Raw genomic sequence first — 17943 nt, 5'->3', positions numbered from 1 at the left:
TACTAACTATATTAGTAACTATACTATGCTACTAACTATACTAGTAACTATACTATGCTACTAACTATATTAGTAACTACAATATGCTACTAACTATATTAGTAACTATACTATGCTACTAACTATACTAGTAACTATACTATGATACTAACTATATTAGTAACTATACTATACTACTAACTATACTAGTAACTATACTATGATACTAACTATATTAGGCCCAAACTGTTTTATTCAAGTGAAGTTGTGAAAAGCTAGCATTATGCTCACGTCTCCAGTGTTTGCATCTATGGCAAGAAATTCTCTTCTGGCCCCGTTCACTTGCTTGTCCTCAGTGTATTCCCTTTTGATCTCCTGTTGTATCTGGTCTATTGTCATTTCCTGGATTGGACTCAAAGTCGTGTCTTCCAAACTCACTCCAGATGACTCACTACCTAGGATAATATTAGAATCAGTTACATGTAGCCTTTTATACAAATCTTTGAGTGTAAAATATTGTAAAAACAGTATCATACACTATTTTAATACCGTTTAAAATAAACCCATTGTGCATAACTATACTGTGGTATAAAACGTTATAGAGCTAAATACTATATGTCATGAAATTTTACTCTAATGTGATGATATATGCGGGTTTTTGTACATTGTTTTAAACTACAGTTAGCAATATTTTAGCATAATATTATTATTATTATTTCCTCAAACATTGTATCGATATGATATATCAATATGAAATGTGATAATGCATGATATAGTACTAGTATACCCTGGCAGTTTAGTATGCTGTAAGAGATTATCAGGTGTGCCGATACATCACAGAGAATAACTATGTGCACAATTATTCTGAAACACTGTAAGGCGGTTAACCGGTGGATGTGACAGAATGTCTGTCTACCAAGCTGAGTTTCATGAGTTCAAACCCTGTGAAAGTAATATTTTGGCTCAAACTGCAGACCCAGTTTCAGACAGAAAAACAAACATGGCTCATACTACAGTAGTGACTAGCTGAATGGCCAGCGTTGCACGGGTATTAAAAGCAGCTTATAAACAGTGGCAGGTAATGTAGTTGCAATTGGCTAATTTGAGTAAGCTAGTATCCATGTTGCTAAACTTACTAATAAGAGCTGTGAGAGCAAGCTTAAGTGACGTTGTGCATAACGCATAGTAGCTATGCGTATTTAATCAAGATAATGACTTATAACACCCATTGAACCCACTGCATTTTGTTTAGCTTAATGAGTTGGCTATAAACCTTGTAAACGAGACATTCCATGATAAAATCATCTGTGATACAGATTTTTTATTTCTAGATTTTAATTGCCCTAGCTGGACAGTCACCAAACGATGACAGACGGCAACAAACTTTGAGATTAATATATATAGATTAACATAGATTCACAATGATGAGCTACAGAAATATGTTCAAACCGCTCATACACAGCTGTTGCAATACATTGGTAAGATATTAATAAATTTATCAGTGATTTCACATGATGGAATTTCCTTAATGTAAGATAATTTCCATCACTAAAAAAGGAAGCAGTGTGCTGATATATTTCAAGCATTTGAGTATTTATTATTTACTATATTATTATTTTATTATTATTTTATATTGTTAATTGTACCAAGCATATCTAATTGATTGTGCTATATGGGACTTCACCAAAACAAATGATCTAACAATGTGATAAATGTCAGAAGCCATCACTTTTAGCCTTTTAGCTTTACCAAACCTACAAGTTTCACAGTGACCAATTCTGGTAACAATATAGTTTTGCCTACATGAATCCTTTTCTAAAACTACATAATATTTATTGTATTTCTAGTCTGAATTATAACAACTATGAGTAATATTAGGTTTTTTATAAGTGCTTTGGGAGCTGAGCTTGACAAGTAAATTAGTTGCAAGATGTCAGAATGATGCAGATGGTTGGGTTGTGGATGTATGGTTGCAAGACTGACAGTTTAAACCTTATATATGACGATATTTGATGCTGAAGGTTAGCTGATCATACATACATCCAGTCAATCGTACGCATTTAGAGTTAATTTATTAAGCATTTTAAACAAACTGCTACATCAGCGTTTCCCCATTCGTTGTCATCTCCAAATCCCCTACAACTGACGAGGGCATATCACACCCTTTTGTTTTGAATGACACAAAAAAGTTCAAAACAATGAAAAACAGACTTATTTAGAATAGATGAAACCAATAGTAAGATCATTTATGAAGAGTCTAACGTTTTCACACAACAACAACATATAAAAAATCTCTCACTTTATGGTGCTTTTATCTGATCGAGGTATGGTTTCTTGTGAGTGAGTGAAATACGCAGATCATTTTCGGGACTGATGACATTACGGCATTTATATTTTAATGTTTAGATATGAAAATTCAAACGTAAATAGCTGAGTTGTTGCAAATGAAACAACAATTTTAATGCTCTTTTAAAACAGTGTTGAACAACCAGTCTCCACCATTGATTTTTGGACCCCAGTGAACAAAAACTTCTAGTGGAAAATCTTACAGTGCTACAGACATGTTAGTAAATCAAATAAATCAAATCTGCATTCTTTTAAGTTGTTGAGTAGATATTAGATGGAGCTCACTGCCATTTGGTGGTAACTGTACAAATACTGCCATGCATTGGAACATGCATTTATATTCTACCAGTAATGATTTTGTACAGTTTAGTAAAGTTATTGTTTTACCAGTAGCATGGAACTTCTCAAAATGCAAGAGTTGTTTGTGCAATAAGTTTGTACTCTCGGCCTATGATTTAGTCATGAATTAATTATCTGTAAGTTAAACTGATATTGATAGCTTACAAAACCAGAAGTCTGCTTAAACCCGGAGAAGAAAAAAAGGAAATCATTGTATTTCAACTTATTGTCTACTTGTCAGGTGTTGGGGGAAATTTTTGTACAAGAGTGTTATCGACGAGGCACGTTCTGGGTGTGACATTTCCTATTTCCTTGTGGAGATAATATAATAAGATTATGGTTCCAAAGCCTTTTTAATGCTTGACTCTTATCTGCCCTCTAATCTTGGCTCAGTTTTTCTCAGTGAATAAAAAAACAGTCTAGTAGTCAAACAGACCTGTTGGCTACGGAATGGCAAAATAGATATACATTGCAATCAGCCAGAAACTTGGCATCTAGATTATACATATGTATTTACAAATAGACAATCATGTGTGGTTCTCAAGCCATGTCGACTTTATTATCTCAACAGCTAGACCAACAACAAATGCTCTAATTCGGCTCAGAAAGATTGGTGTAAAACGAAAAGGTCTATCACTCTTTTACCAGAATTGTATATTGTCTATTTTGTCTTACACTGCTCCAAGCTGGTATCTCTTTGTATCAAAGGATGATAAAAAACTATAACCCTTTCATAAATACATTATGTTTCAGTGTTACGCTACCTGATATGGACAGTTATGACCAGCCTTTAAATGCTAAGGAACTAACTGTGTCTTAGATATTAACTGTTTTAATGCTCAGTTTGTACCCCCAATTTACCTGACCATATATTACATTCTTACTTCCTCAAAAAGCTGCTACACCTAATACCAGGCACAAGCATTTTACTAATCTACATTATAGAACAGCTTTATGCAAAAAAAGCGGTTTCTCTCAATACACATAATTTTTTGTTTTAGTTTCATGGTCTAATTTTCTTTAAATAGCAAGGGTAAATAAAGTTAATGTCCATCAGTATATCTGTCAATCAGTCTCTCTGTCTATTTATCTTTCTTTCTACTTATCTGTCCATTTGTCTGTCTGTTTTTCAGGCTGTTTATCTATTGTTCTATCCATCTACTGTCTATCTATCTATCTTTCTATCTATCTCAGTATTTCTGGCACGGTTTAGTTGTGTGTTTATTCACCTTTCTTTCTCACATATATTTTCGCCACCGAAGAAAGGCATAAGTGTATAGAAAAAACTAGAACTCATGTGCTGCTACTTTAAATTATAAATAGTGTGCTGCTTTCTGGATGTTTATTACAAACCATAAAAATAATTTTCAATTTTGGCAAATAGTTTTTTCCTGGAAAGGGCCAAAGTGGCATACAGTTTTGCTCATCAAATTTATGACATTCTAACAACAAAAAGGCACAAAATAAAATGCTTTAGCTACAAATTTGGTCACTGTTCAATAATATCTTGAAAATATTTTGCCAATAACTCAGATGGTTTGGTGCTATTGATTATTTATGTAGTTTACTACAAATTTTTGCGATTGTTAAATAGCCCAGGTGTTAGCGTGTCAGACTACCAAGCCAAAAGTTGCTAGTTCAGATTCTGTACAAAGCAAGCTTTTATTCCAACCTCTTACCATGACTTCAGACAAAGTGCTATTTATAACAAAGATTATTTTTTAAAACTACTCAAACTAGAGTATACCGATATATGGAGTTTGATGCCATCAAAAGTGAATAATATAAGCACACTGGTGCATGTTTAAGACTAACAATGATCTGCAAAGCTGTCACTGATCGTTATTTATTGACAGTTACATCATTTACGGTAAAAATTTGCTAGTCAATTGTAGATTTACAGGTTTTGACTTTCTTGTGAAAAATGTTTTTTTTCCAGTAGAAAAAATGAAAATACTTGGTTTACAAATGCAAATCTGTCATCACTCAGCAGCACAAATAGTTTGCACACTTTTTTGTAAGGTCCCACAAAGTGGTTCCTGTTACAAACTGGTTAGGAACTTGACCCCAAATTCTTGTATTTGTCTGACTAACAGAACGTTTGACGTTGCACGAGTATTAAAAACCACTTATAAACATTGGCAGGTAATATAGTTGCCTGACACTTGCCATTAGCCTGGCCCATCGCCAATGACTAATTTGATTACACTGCTATCCATATTGATAAACTTAGTAATAAGTACAGTGAGAGGAAGCTTTAGAGTGTTGCGTAATCCAGAATGCTATGCAATTTTTAGCTGACAACGACATACCGCCTAATGAATGATTGCATCTTGCGTGGCTCAAGTGGTAAAGGTTTAGCATAGTAAGATCAAATTCAGTTATTGGTCATATCTGAGATCAAATCCAGCATGAACCGCATCTTTCATTTTTAGAATTTCATAGCAATATTTGGAAACACGAGCGACAGAATTGAGACTTATATAATTAGATCATAATTTTGCTTTGTGTGAAGTTTGTTTGGTGGGAAACTAAAGCTACTGAAAAAGCCAAAGATGCAAGAAGTTGACATTTTCACATCAAAGCAAAAACTTCAATTAAAACTATGTACATATTTTTAGACTTGAAAGGAAGTTTACTGCTGTTATTGTTCATCACAAAGTGGAGTATTAGTTCTCACAGCCTTTCAGTAAATCTTTTTCTGTAAATCAAAGCATTTTTATGCAATAAATGCGAGCCAGAGGTGAATTTTTTCAAAGTTTAAGTTTATTTCTCGTAGAATGCGATTATCAACATCTGCACAGCAAACCATTTTTTGAAGTAGAGTTGGCCCCAGTTTATGTTTGTTTATTTCTGCCAAGAAAACTGGTGCCACATTATTTGTGAATTCCACATAAAAAAAATAAACTTCCAAGAGACTTTTCACATTCAAAAAACTGTCAGTGAAGTCTGGAATGTAGAGCTACAAACGCTCAGACCAAAATAAAAACAGATGTGTTGGAATTTGAAAGGTTCTACTCTCATTGCTAAAACTACACATTTTTATGCATGCGAGTATGCTTGCCAGTTCCAAGCACTGTGAGAGATTGTCATGAGTAATCAATCTGATTATCCCTTAAAGTGGTAAGGCGATGAAGTTGTGTAGTAGTAATGTGTTTGTCTCTGAATCTCAAATTGCTAGGCAATTTTTTTCCTAATGCATTGAGCATGGCTTTGGACAGATGGACAGACACGGCTCTTATTATAGTAAATACTGGCCGACCCCCATTACAAAACTTATTCACATGGGATCAGCTTACCAGCATCTGATAGATGCTTTGCCGGACACGCATGGATGGAATCGTCACCATGGCAACCAAGCCGAAGCCATTTACTACACTACATTGACTATCAAAGTGTTTAATGGTAGAATTAGCTCAATGATGCTAATGGCATGAACTACAGTAGAGCAAAACTAACAAAAATGGCTCTGTTTGGATGAGCTTATGCATGAATATTCGATTATGTTAGTGTTGACTAGATAGGACAGAAAAGTCCTAGAACTGAAATATCAACATCGAGTTGGTAAATGTGCATTGAGAAACATTTTAGTTACTTGAGTAACTCGTCAATTGGCTCTACTGCAGATGCTTTTTGAGAAGGCCTAAAAGTTATAAAAACTTTTTTTTATACATAAATGAACACCTCAATAAAGCTGTTGATACCTACAGTATAAACAGTGTATAAATATACATATGAGCTTGTTGCAATTTTGTTTGCTAAATGTCCAAAAACATTGTTTTACAAAAGCAGAATGCTATCTATCTTGTTGTTTTCAGCTCAATGCTGGCTCTCCTATTATCAAATGGAGGTATAGAAAAACTAAAGCGACTACAGAAACTTTGTGTTACAGTGTTTTAAATGATGTTTTAAATGAAGAATTATGATCATTGATTATTCGTTCATCAAGGCCTTTAAACTTGATGAAGTTTCGGTATTTCTAAATTTTTGCTGTTTAACGTGCTCTAAGTGACTATTTTTTATACCCAACCACCCAACTTCATAGCTAAACCCTCAAACAAAAACCAATGAGCACGCCTGACATGAACACCTTGCACGTTCTATCTCTTGAACATTCTTACATCAAAATGTTTTCTTTTTTAAATACTATTGATTTCTCGTGTTATTATTGTTATTGTCTTTTAAAAAAAAAATATTTTATCAGCTTTTGCCACCCAAATAAAGTTAAAATCAAAAGCAAATTACGCTAATCAAATACTTGCAATTTAAGCACTTTTTTATTTGCATCTTTATTGAGATTGTTTAAAACTGCTAAGCAGAAAATCAATGGACTTTCAGATTTCCTGTGTGTTTCTATTTAAACAACACACAGACATCATCAAAATGACAAAATCCACTAATTACTGGCAGACCTAAAACGCTAACATAAGTATAGATGTTATAAACTTTGAGTTATATGTTGTACGCTGCCTAGTCTGTCTATGCAAATATTCCATGGACTAGAGATAAATGTTTGAGTGAACCTAATAAAAACGTTTTTAACGTACACTAAACACATTTGTTACATGGAGAGAGGCTGGTTAGAAACAGTAATTGTTTACAAAGATCTCAGGGTCTGATTTTATGATGATGCAACAAAAGGCATAAGCCTCTGCACAATGGTCATTGCACGCTATCTTGTACCAAATGATGTTTGAGTGAATCCATTAGACATTTTTAACATACACTAAACACATCTGTTACATAAAAAATGGTTGATTAAAAATAGTAAATATTTACAAATGTCTCAAGGTTTGGTTTTATAAAAATACAGCCTCCACAAGCTGGCTATCGCGCACGGTCTTGTACAACAAGCATCAAAAAGGCTACCATAATTATTCTTTATTTAATTGTCAGAAGCAAAGAGTAAAAAACTGAATGTGATCATGCGATCAGGTAACCTGACAGTGCGGTTGATATAAAACTTTATAGCATTTAAATGTTTGAAAATGGCGAAAATATTTGCTACTAGAACGATAAATATTACTAATACTATTAGGTTCCTAGCATGAATATACCCCAAATCTGTATCTAATTTGATTTGCTATGATTCGTCTAACAAAAATTGGCATAACACAGATTACTGCAAATCCAATTGATCCAATAAAATAATTCATCCATAGGCATTTAGTCTAAAGTGATTTATACAATATACTATTTGGTCTCATGGCGACTAGTCTAAAATTGTTGTTAAGACAACTTAAATCAGACACTTGTATTTAGAACGCAAAAGTTGAAATAGCGTAAATTTTTTTGATTAAATGTACATGTAGATCCGGGTAACTTTTATACAAAAAAATTGAATTATATCAAAAGGAGAAAAAAATTTATAAACAAAAACTTGCTTTTTGAACTTTTTTGTGGGCAATGTGAACAAATAGCCATCTGCAGCAACGTTCTCCTTTCCTCTTTAGGACAGTTTTATACACAGGCGACTTCACCATGGCACAAACTATTTCTAACGATGATTGCATCTATCGTGCATTTGGACAAGTCGGTTTTAAACCAGTTGTTTCGTTAGACTAATCGCACCATTAGACGAGTCGATTTTAGACGAATCAGCTTTTGACTAGCCGGAATTAGACCAGTTGTCGTTAGACCAACTGTTCACGACAATTCTAATCCGTGTCAGTCTTACACAGATAAAACTAGGGCAAGAAAATGGTTTAATAAAGTCGACTAGTAACTATACATCGATTGATTGGAGACCTTCGGTAATAGAGGACTGGACAAATGTGATACTTTGTCTAGTAATAACTGAATTCACTAGTAACTGACTTGTAATAGCAAAGTTAGTAAACATAAGACAAAATATAGAAACCAGTCTTAAAGATGAACCTAAAGATGTAAATTTTCTCAAAAAGTATCAATAATGTTTTGGTTATTTGTGAATTTTTTTAAGTTTAAAGGGATTTGATTGCCAGGATTTTTTTTAATTGAAATCGATAAAACTTGATTGCAATTAAAACGAACAAAAGCTAGATATTAGTTGTTATCATTGCTATAGTTGATATTGGCTATTTCGTTCAAATTGCAGCGGTACACGTTCCTGTTCTGCAGGCCTCTTTGCAATTATACAAGTCATAGTACCCAATTTAGGTTGAGCTGAACATTTTCATTTCAATCAGATTTTATCAATTTTATGATGAAATATTCTGGCAATCATATCGCCTCAAACATCAAAACTATCGGAAATGTTAGAAAAATGTAAATACTCTCTAATAAAATCTACAAAACCTTTAGTGACAATTCATCTTTAACAGACTATGTAAGACTAAAAAAAGGCTGCTTTCTTGATAGTTTCACGAGATTGAACACCGACGATGGTCAAATCTATAAACAGGGGTATAGATTGTTTAAAAAAATAAACGAAAAAGAGCACAAGTAAAACTTTCTGAACGGAAAAATGAAAGAGAAACCAGTACAACCTTCAAAATCAAACGATGAAAGAGAAACCTGTGTTTATCTGTGAGATTCAAGCTCATAAAAGTGAATAATAAGAAAGTAAAATATTATCATAATATATATAATATATTATTATATAATACATAATATATATTATATAAGATATATTATATAATACATAATTTTAAAATATTATATATATTTTTAATATTATATTAAAATATATATATATTTTAACATTATATACATTTGCATATATCAAATACATAGTAAATATACACATAATAAACAAGTTTAATATGTCTTTAAATATGCAAATTTTTAAAACATTGCCAAATTTTAAATGGTGACAGTTCAGCTATTAACATTAAGTGGTAAACTAGAAAGAATACAATCTTGGAAATAACATTGTAATAGTAAAATTATTAATAATATTACCTTGCCAACAATAATACAATATATTAATAATAACATTATTATGGTAATAGTAAATCAAAGGGATATTATAGAAAAAAATTATGAAAATAATATAAAAAATGTTGATAATAGCAGTTACAATATTTAAGAAGGTTTTAATATTAATCAGATGAATACAAAGTAATTGCTAGTAATGGGAATATCAGTGATTATGGAGACACCACTACTTTTACAAGTGTCTACCACATAGGAGTATTGTGAGTAATATAGATTACATAGTTATAATTACTTGCGCAAGAATATGTATAGCATACGAGTGTATCTTATAAATGAGATTGTGCAGTTGTTATTACACGTTTAGGCTTATGTATAACATATGAATGTTGTTAGTAATAGAGACTATATAGTTATGACTACCTCTACAAAAATAGGTATAACATATGAGTATATTTAGTGAAGGTTCTCCAGCTATGTCAAAAGCGTAAGCAGGTTTACAGTATGTAAGAATTCAACAGTAAGGAATGTGTTTTAATCTGCATATAATGCTTTAATAATAATTAGCTAATGATCCATTGAACAAAAACTCTCGGAAGACAAACATAGAAATGCGGATTACTCACTCAGTATGTTACAACTTATCACCCTAACGTCTACTGCTATGGCTACCTATAATGAACACAGATAGTAAGACAGGGAAATAAGGATGCCAGAATCATGCATGGAAATTTGTACCTTCACCACGTGCAGTTGCATGCAGCAGAGCTGAAACAGTTTAAAGCAATAAAAAGTCATATTCAATTCACGGAGCTAATGTATTTCTTTAACAAAGTCTTTGAAGGAAAATAACAAAAAACGATGCAAAGTCAATAATTCTCAGTAATATATACAGCGTTGGTTTGCTCTTGTGTATTTCACAAATACGGCATTGACTAGAAAATGCCACAAAAATTGTTAAATAAATAATTTTGTTATATATATGATTAATAAAACAAAAACAATTTTTTTCACAAAAATTACATCAACTAGATAATATCAGAATGAAACAAATAAACAAAAAAATGACGATAATACCGACATTATCAGCAGCAATGTATAAGCACCATAGATATACCTAAAATGACTAGTTTCGTTTTAAAAGATGCGTTTCTAAACTAAACCACTCACAAACCACAAACATGTACAAAAGCAAAAATGATGTCACACAAACTTGGAAAATCAGCAGTAAGTGCATCTAGCATTCTACTTCCTATATGCACTGATATCTGTGCAATGGTTAACATGTTAACATTGTTAACCTTGTTAACATGTTAACAATGTTAACTAAAGTTTTTTGGTTTCAAGAATAAGGCCACCGAATTTAAAAGTAACTTATATTAAAAATGTAAACTTTCTTTAAAAGAAAACATCTACTTCAATTGATGAATGATTGATTCTGTAATTTTTATCTGGAAGGGTACGCTAGTTGACCCTTGGAAGATTATACCAATCTCTTTGACTGCAGGCTATTTGAACTGAAGAAAATGCAGCATCTACGTCTCTCACTGCCTGTAAATTATTTTTAAGATCCCAGGCTGCTTTTTTCACCCCACAAGCTCCCGAGTTGAAGGTTTCTCGTGGATTCCAGTATATAACATTGGCATTTGTGAATACCTAAAAATATTAAATTATAAAAAAGTTATTATACTGAATAATACAAACAGTTCAGGATAAAAAATTGAGTGGCTCATTTTATTATTTAAAATTTAAATTAACTATACAATTTGTGAATAAGAATATTATTTTTCAAAAAATTAAAAAAATCTTTTTTTGAGTCACACTTGAAACCGGCACAATTCCTTTGAACATGATCAACATTATAACATTAAAAGCAAGATTAAACTAGGAACTGTTATGGTATCCTTAACTAGCAAAAGAACAAGGCAAGTGCTCTTTACTATGCTAACTCAACATGGTCTTTCTATAGAAACCAAAATTAATACACTTTCCTGATTATGCATACTATATCAGCAACAAAAACAACAATTCCAAGGTAAAACTCATTCAATTTAATTACAAAAAAAACACAAATTAAACATTGATACAGGTTTCAGGTAAAACTTCTACAAGACTGGAGGAACCCCTTTATATATAGAACAATCTTGGGATGGCATACGATAATAGGCATGTATAAGCAAGGGAAATTATTATCTATACAATTCAAAACAGCTTAGCTCCATCTTTTAACTTTTCTGCTGGCTCAATTCCTATTTCACAGTAAGAAAGACCTCCAAAAAGCCTAGAAGGAAACTTTATAAATAAAGTTTCACTCAAAATATCAGATCTACTACAGTTTTATGGTGATCAGAGAATTTAAAGTCTCTCAAAATTATTAGGGAACAAGAATGGCTTGATGGCTTGATATCATAAAACCCGCGAACGAACTGAATAGTTAATCTAACACTCAGTGTCAGACAGTTCATTTTAGAATGTAAAATGCCAAACAGAATAGAAGTTTCCTGACCACTGTTTCATACGACTACTAACAAAGATATTCTCACCTTGAAAGCTTGTTGAATGTTCCAGCCTGGTGTCTTGCTGAGAACACAAAAGGCCTTGCTGTACAAAGCACTTGCGTTATGTACAGTGGTCTGATATGTGTAATCTAGGGCACTTTCTAAAATGAAAAAGACTATAATAAACTTTCGAATCTAATGACATATTATTATGGTCATGCGCAAAAGTATAAAACCACCTACTCTAATACTTCTTAAATATGTAAAACTAATGGTAATTTGTCTTTAAAAAGCAAAAACACAAAAACTTGGTATCATCTTAGAATTCATATCATATCATCTCAGAATCAATCATCTTGATTCATCTTAGAATATCATCAGCTCAGAATCTTCTCTATCTGTCTTACTTATTTACTAGTCTTTAAAATTAATCTGGCTGTTATGCCGTTAAGCAGTGTTAAATTTAAATATTTTTTACTAAATGCAGCTTTGAGAAATGAGGGCTCTTCCATATACTGCTATGAAAGTAGAAATGTCAAACATTTAAAAAAGCTTCAAAGATTCTAACATAATAGCTTAAAAAATGGAATTACCAACTATTAGTTTTTGCTAATGTTTCATTAATACAGAGCAGATCTCATCGCGTTAGAGTACTGGGTAACTAGGAAGAATAAACTCTCACACTTAAACAATACAATATTATAGAGTGCACTATTAAGATTAAAACAGTATATCACTTTATTTTAATTGAGTTGATTATAGTGGGCTTATTGAGACCTGTAGTTGAAGTGTACAAAAATTATAAAAAATTATTGAGTGGTGTTATTCTTCTGCGGATTACTATTATACTACAGAAACAATTAGGGCTCTCTCAATAATCAAACTATGGCCTGCTTTCCTTGGTTTAATAGTTACACAATGCATCTTTCAGATCATTCTCAACTCCCTAACTTAGCTGTTTGATATCATGACTGTTCTAATAACATCTCATTAACTATCTCACTAGTAGTAAAATGGATGATTCACATATTCTGACAGTCTTGTGACAAGACTAGAAAAGTGTTTTACTTACCAATAATTGGTTTTCGAGAGTTGTAGAGCAGGAGGTTGGGGTTGCCAGGATTGCAGAGGTCTCGAATAGCAGTGTTAAACTTCAAAGCAGTTCGGCCGATCATATACACTTGACTTTCTGGGTACTTGAAGAAGTAGTCCAAAAATGCAGACGCTAAAAACAGTAAGTATTGAAACATTTAAAACTCTGAGGTTTGCAGATGAAGTTACAGTTCAAACTTGACATGATTACTTCTAAATGCAATTATTTTCACAACCTAGACAAAAATTGAACAATTATTGTCTTGGCATACAAAGTACAAATATATTCCAGCAAATGACCTTCAAAAGTTAATTAAACATTACAGTTTTGTAAGCAAAATAAAAAAAGTAGTAGAAATTGAAAATAAAATGAAAAAAATTATATAAATTAGGTTAACTTACTGACATGTTAGAGTAAGCTATGCTGCGTACTTCTATTACTTACAGTATCACCTACCTATGCAATTTTGTTTCTAGATTTATTCTTGCATTTTATTTTATTTGGTTGAAGTAAAGTAATAACAAACAATTTTAAACCTATTATTAAACCCTCTTATAAATTTTTACCACATTGAGTTTTTATAAAATTACTCTTTACAATATTTTAGACAGCTATATTAGCATTAGTTGTAATGGTTTATGTAAATACACGAAGCAATTATCATAGTTTTTTAAGCTTTGGAACAAATTTCAAAAATGCAATATATTCTTATAAAAATATTTGCTTCAATATACAACAGTTTTAATGTACAAGGCAAATATCAGTGAAGATTAACTTATTAGGTCAAAATTAAAAATTATATATAAAAAGCTCAAGTTAGTAAGCTTTTATTTTAAGAAAAAAAATCGAGGATTAGTTAAAAATTATTTCTACCTTCGTGTGAACTTATAATAAGATGATGAGAGAATGGAACATTCTAGAAAGTTACCTGCCATATCAGAGTAGGCTTCATTGATAGCGCCTGATTGTGAGAAGTACTCCAAGTCTGAGTTGTATTCTGTGAAGGCGTGAGTTACTTCATGGATCACAGTGTCTGGTGTTGTTAGTGGATAGAAGAATCTGCAAAAGCAAAAAGAAATATAAATACTGGAGGGTACAGACAGACAGGAGGGTTCAGATACAGACGATGGCAGCAGGGAGACTTAAGTTTCCTTTTTAAGAATGAATTACTTTTAATAATTGTTTCTAAAAAATCAGTAAAACATTTCTCTTAAACCCTAAAAGCTGGGTTTGTTTAGAAAAATGCTATTTCTACCCTATTGAGCGTTTGATGAGCAAAAAAAAATGAAAGTCCAACAATATGAGAAAAAGAGAGAAAAAATATTGTGTCTAAAAAAACCAAAACTTTTTTTCACTCTAAAACCTGGTTTTGTTTAAAACATAGTATATCTGATTCTTCTAGAATGAGAAAGATGAGAAAAATAGAGGCAAAGCACCGATGCTGAACTAGCTGAAAGTTATGAGTCAATATAAAGGGCAATAAAACTCCTCAAGTGTGTCTAACTTTCCACTAATCTGGATAAGCCATTAGTTAATCTCTTATGACATTTCTCCTTAAGTCTATGTATAGATCAAAACTTACGTGGGATCTCCGTCTCCTAGTTGTACCTCTTGACCATTCCACACAGCATGAATTCCGCTGTGATGCGCTTCGATGTTAATCTGCAAACAATTATCATTGTTGCTATAATAGTTCAGACACGTATTTAATTGAAGTTTTGTAACTACTAGTTCTCTGATAGTCTAGTGAGCTGTAAGAGATAGCTATGTGGTCTGACAAAGCACAGAGAATAACTAAGCAATCATTCATAAAATTCATGAACAACTTTATTATGAAATTGATGCAGGAGATTGAGTGTTAGTCCAACAAGACAAAAGTCGTGAGTTTGAACCCTGTCCGACTTAATGTTTTTTCCGACCGTCACTTTGGACGGATGGACGCGGCTCTCATTATAGCAAAGAATAGTATCCTGGCAGTCTCATGTGCATTAAAAGATTGTCATGTGTAATAAATATTCACACAATTATTTTTAGATTTGGAAAGGTGATCGAGTATGGCAGTAATAGTGCCCTTGACTTCGAATCTGAAAATCTGAAAACCAGGGCTCGATTCCTGTGTGGTGCAATTGTTTTTCTCTAATAGTCTTACTATGGTTTTTGATAAATGAATGAACCTGGCTCTTATTATAGTAAAGATTGTGTTTCCATACAAGCGGACCTAGCCAATTGATTACACAATACAATTTGTAATATTCATATCACTGCCGGCTCTGTTTTTGGCTAGTTTGATTAGTATTTCTATATATTAAAACTGTATTTTACTTTAGCTGCTATGCGTAATTAAATATAAAAAAACCTATAAATTTAATAAAGCTGATGGACATGACAATAACTCTATCCAACACCCGCAAAGGAATTGAATATAACAATTTTCGTATACTACAAACAAATTTGTTGTAGGATAACCATGTAGTTGTCTTACAACCTAAAACCGTAATATTTACTAAAATAAGAGCTGTGTTTGTCCGTCTGTTCAAAGTCACGCTAAAAATGTTAGAAAAAAAACGTTTTGACAGAGAATCGAATCCATGGCTTACGGTTCAAAAGCAGGCCTACTACCACTATACCACTCACTCAACTCGCTGTGCCATAAAGTAATTATGAATATACTGATTTACACATGACGATCTCTCACAATGTACAAAACTGCCAGTGTACTTACAGAGATCTGAAAATGTGATTTTTGTTAATGACCATCTGCTTACTACAAGCTTATCCCTGCTAACAATAGAAACAAAACTACGTTGTTAATGTTAAAATTGTGACTAGTAGGTGATAGCAGTCTGAGTGCCTCACCTTACCAACTCTCAGAGTTGTGGTTTATGGCAAAGATTTGAGCAACATAAGTTTAATATCTTAAAATATTAGTAAATATAGCCATGAACTGACATTCTGGGGAAAATGTCAACAAAGATTAGCTCGATACAGTTTAAAAACGATCTTTTTTAAGAGAATATCGCTCTTAACAAAATAATTTACAGATCTTAGCTAATGATTTACTGAGAAATACTGATCTGATAGAAGTCAAAATTATGATAGGGCCGTTAAGCAATACAGATGGCCAACAATTTGTAAAATGCTTGAAAATATTTTCTGTAATCTTTACTATAATAAGAACCAAGTCCGTCAGTTCATTTTTCTCTCCGAAGCCACGGTTGAAGCTTGGAAAAAAAGATTGTATCTCAGTGAATTTGAACCCGCATATATCAGCATGCTACACTGACACTTCAACAACTGCCCCAAAACGAATGCAAGCATAGTGATTACACACGACGATCTCTCACTGCACACTAGATTGTTTAAAGTGAGACGTCCCGAGCTTGAACATTCAGCTTTTTGTAAAATGTGTCACAAACCAACCAATATATTATTTATATCTTTACATTTCAACTAAAAAAGTTTCAGAAGATCGATAAAATTTTGCTGATGGAAAGTTACTGATTACTGGCTAAGCACTGCTAGTTCTATAAACCTTTTTGTTGTTCTTTTTTAACGTCTTTGAAATACTAGCTGACTTTAAAAGCACCACCATCAGCCACTTACATCGAACTTCCACTGGGTGCTGCTCACTCGCTTCAAATAGTTAACCGCTTCACTTCCCCACTTGAAGGCAGAGTTTCTAGTGCTGGCAGCACCGTTGGTGTTGTCATAGTTTGTGTCTCGACCATCGGCGCACCTAAACTTGTATACATTGGCTGTGTTTGATGAAGTCTTATCATTCACCTGCATAAAAAACAAATAGTTGTCTAGCGCTCAATAGAGATAAATTTATTGCTAACCGGTGAATAGTAATAAAACAACTAGGACATTGTTGAATGTTTCTTACCCTTAAAAACTTTCCGTTGCCGATTGGCTTTTGGTAGTAGCAAGCATCAATATCTGTGTCTCTGTACATGATCTCTGAGTATTCCTGTGAAAATAATTTTTTTGGGCGATAAAAACAACAAAACTTCAACAAAAACTGTAAAAATTCAGTTATCTGAATACTATTGCTACAAAATATTTTACTGTATACTGTGCCACTAGCATTTAGCTTGAATGAAAAAATAAAAAAAACTGTCAACTTTTAACAATCGCTTGTTTGTAAAAAAATAATTCACAACAAATATATAAATATATAATGGTTGAGTCATCCCGTTTAAGTCGTTGTGAAGCAATTATGACTGAATGTGAGATTACATAAGTTTTTTTAGATTTTTGATTTTCTTTATTTGGTAATCAGCAAATATTTAAAAGACGCAAAAATTATTTTCTAAACAAAACCAGCTTTTAAGTTTTAATGAAAAATGTTTTTTTATAGACAATCGCAAAAACCTCAGTCATAAAAAAACTTAAGTTAAAATACTTGAGTCTTTCTTGTAAATATTCTCTGTTGCCACATCTATTTACTTTCTCGCATACATGCATTTATATCATTTTTATTCAGTTTATACATTTTTCATTTTAGTATCAAACTAAATGCTCAGAGAAATTGCTACGTGACAAGGTCAAAGGTTCAACAATCGGCCAATAGTTGTATAGGCGATAGAGGAGTTAAATTTCAGTTGGCTCGGTAAAACAGTTTGCTAAGTTATTCACATTTTTATCTTATGGGCTACTGCCTTTTTCAGCAGTAAGTGGTTAACTTTCAGACACTTCAAATTAATTTTAACCAAAGCATATTTTTCTATTTAAAACAGGCTAGTAGAAGTATGCATGTTACAGTTATGACATCATTCTGCAAATCATCAGTGCGGGCTTATTGACAAGCACAAAAAAATCTTTCTTGTTGTG

General features: G+C 32.4%; 1 protein-coding gene across 3 annotated transcripts in view; it reads right to left on the bottom strand.

Moving 5' to 3' along the window:
• LOC137398970 (neutral protease-like) overlaps positions 1–17943 on the bottom strand; it is a 48877-nt gene that overhangs the window by 15075 nt on the left and 15859 nt on the right. For 2 of the 3 annotated variants that reach the window (XM_068085132.1, XM_068085135.1), the window contains one exon: positions 271–434. In XM_068085132.1, coding sequence (XP_067941233.1) covers positions 271–434 — 164 coding nt within the window. Of the gene's footprint in view, positions 1–270; positions 435–10323; positions 11176–12062; positions 12179–13089; positions 13243–14038; positions 14170–14692; positions 14773–16713; positions 16894–16996; positions 17081–17943 lie in introns of those variants that run through there. The other variant, XM_068085134.1, reaches the window with a different exon arrangement.

This window comes from Watersipora subatra, chromosome 6 (genome assembly GCF_963576615.1).
Source record: "Watersipora subatra chromosome 6, tzWatSuba1.1, whole genome shotgun sequence".
Classification (NCBI taxonomy): domain Eukaryota; kingdom Metazoa; phylum Bryozoa; class Gymnolaemata; order Cheilostomatida; family Watersiporidae; genus Watersipora; species Watersipora subatra.
The sequence above is the reverse complement of the archived record's forward strand: the minus strand, read 5'-3'. Positions and strand labels throughout refer to the sequence as shown.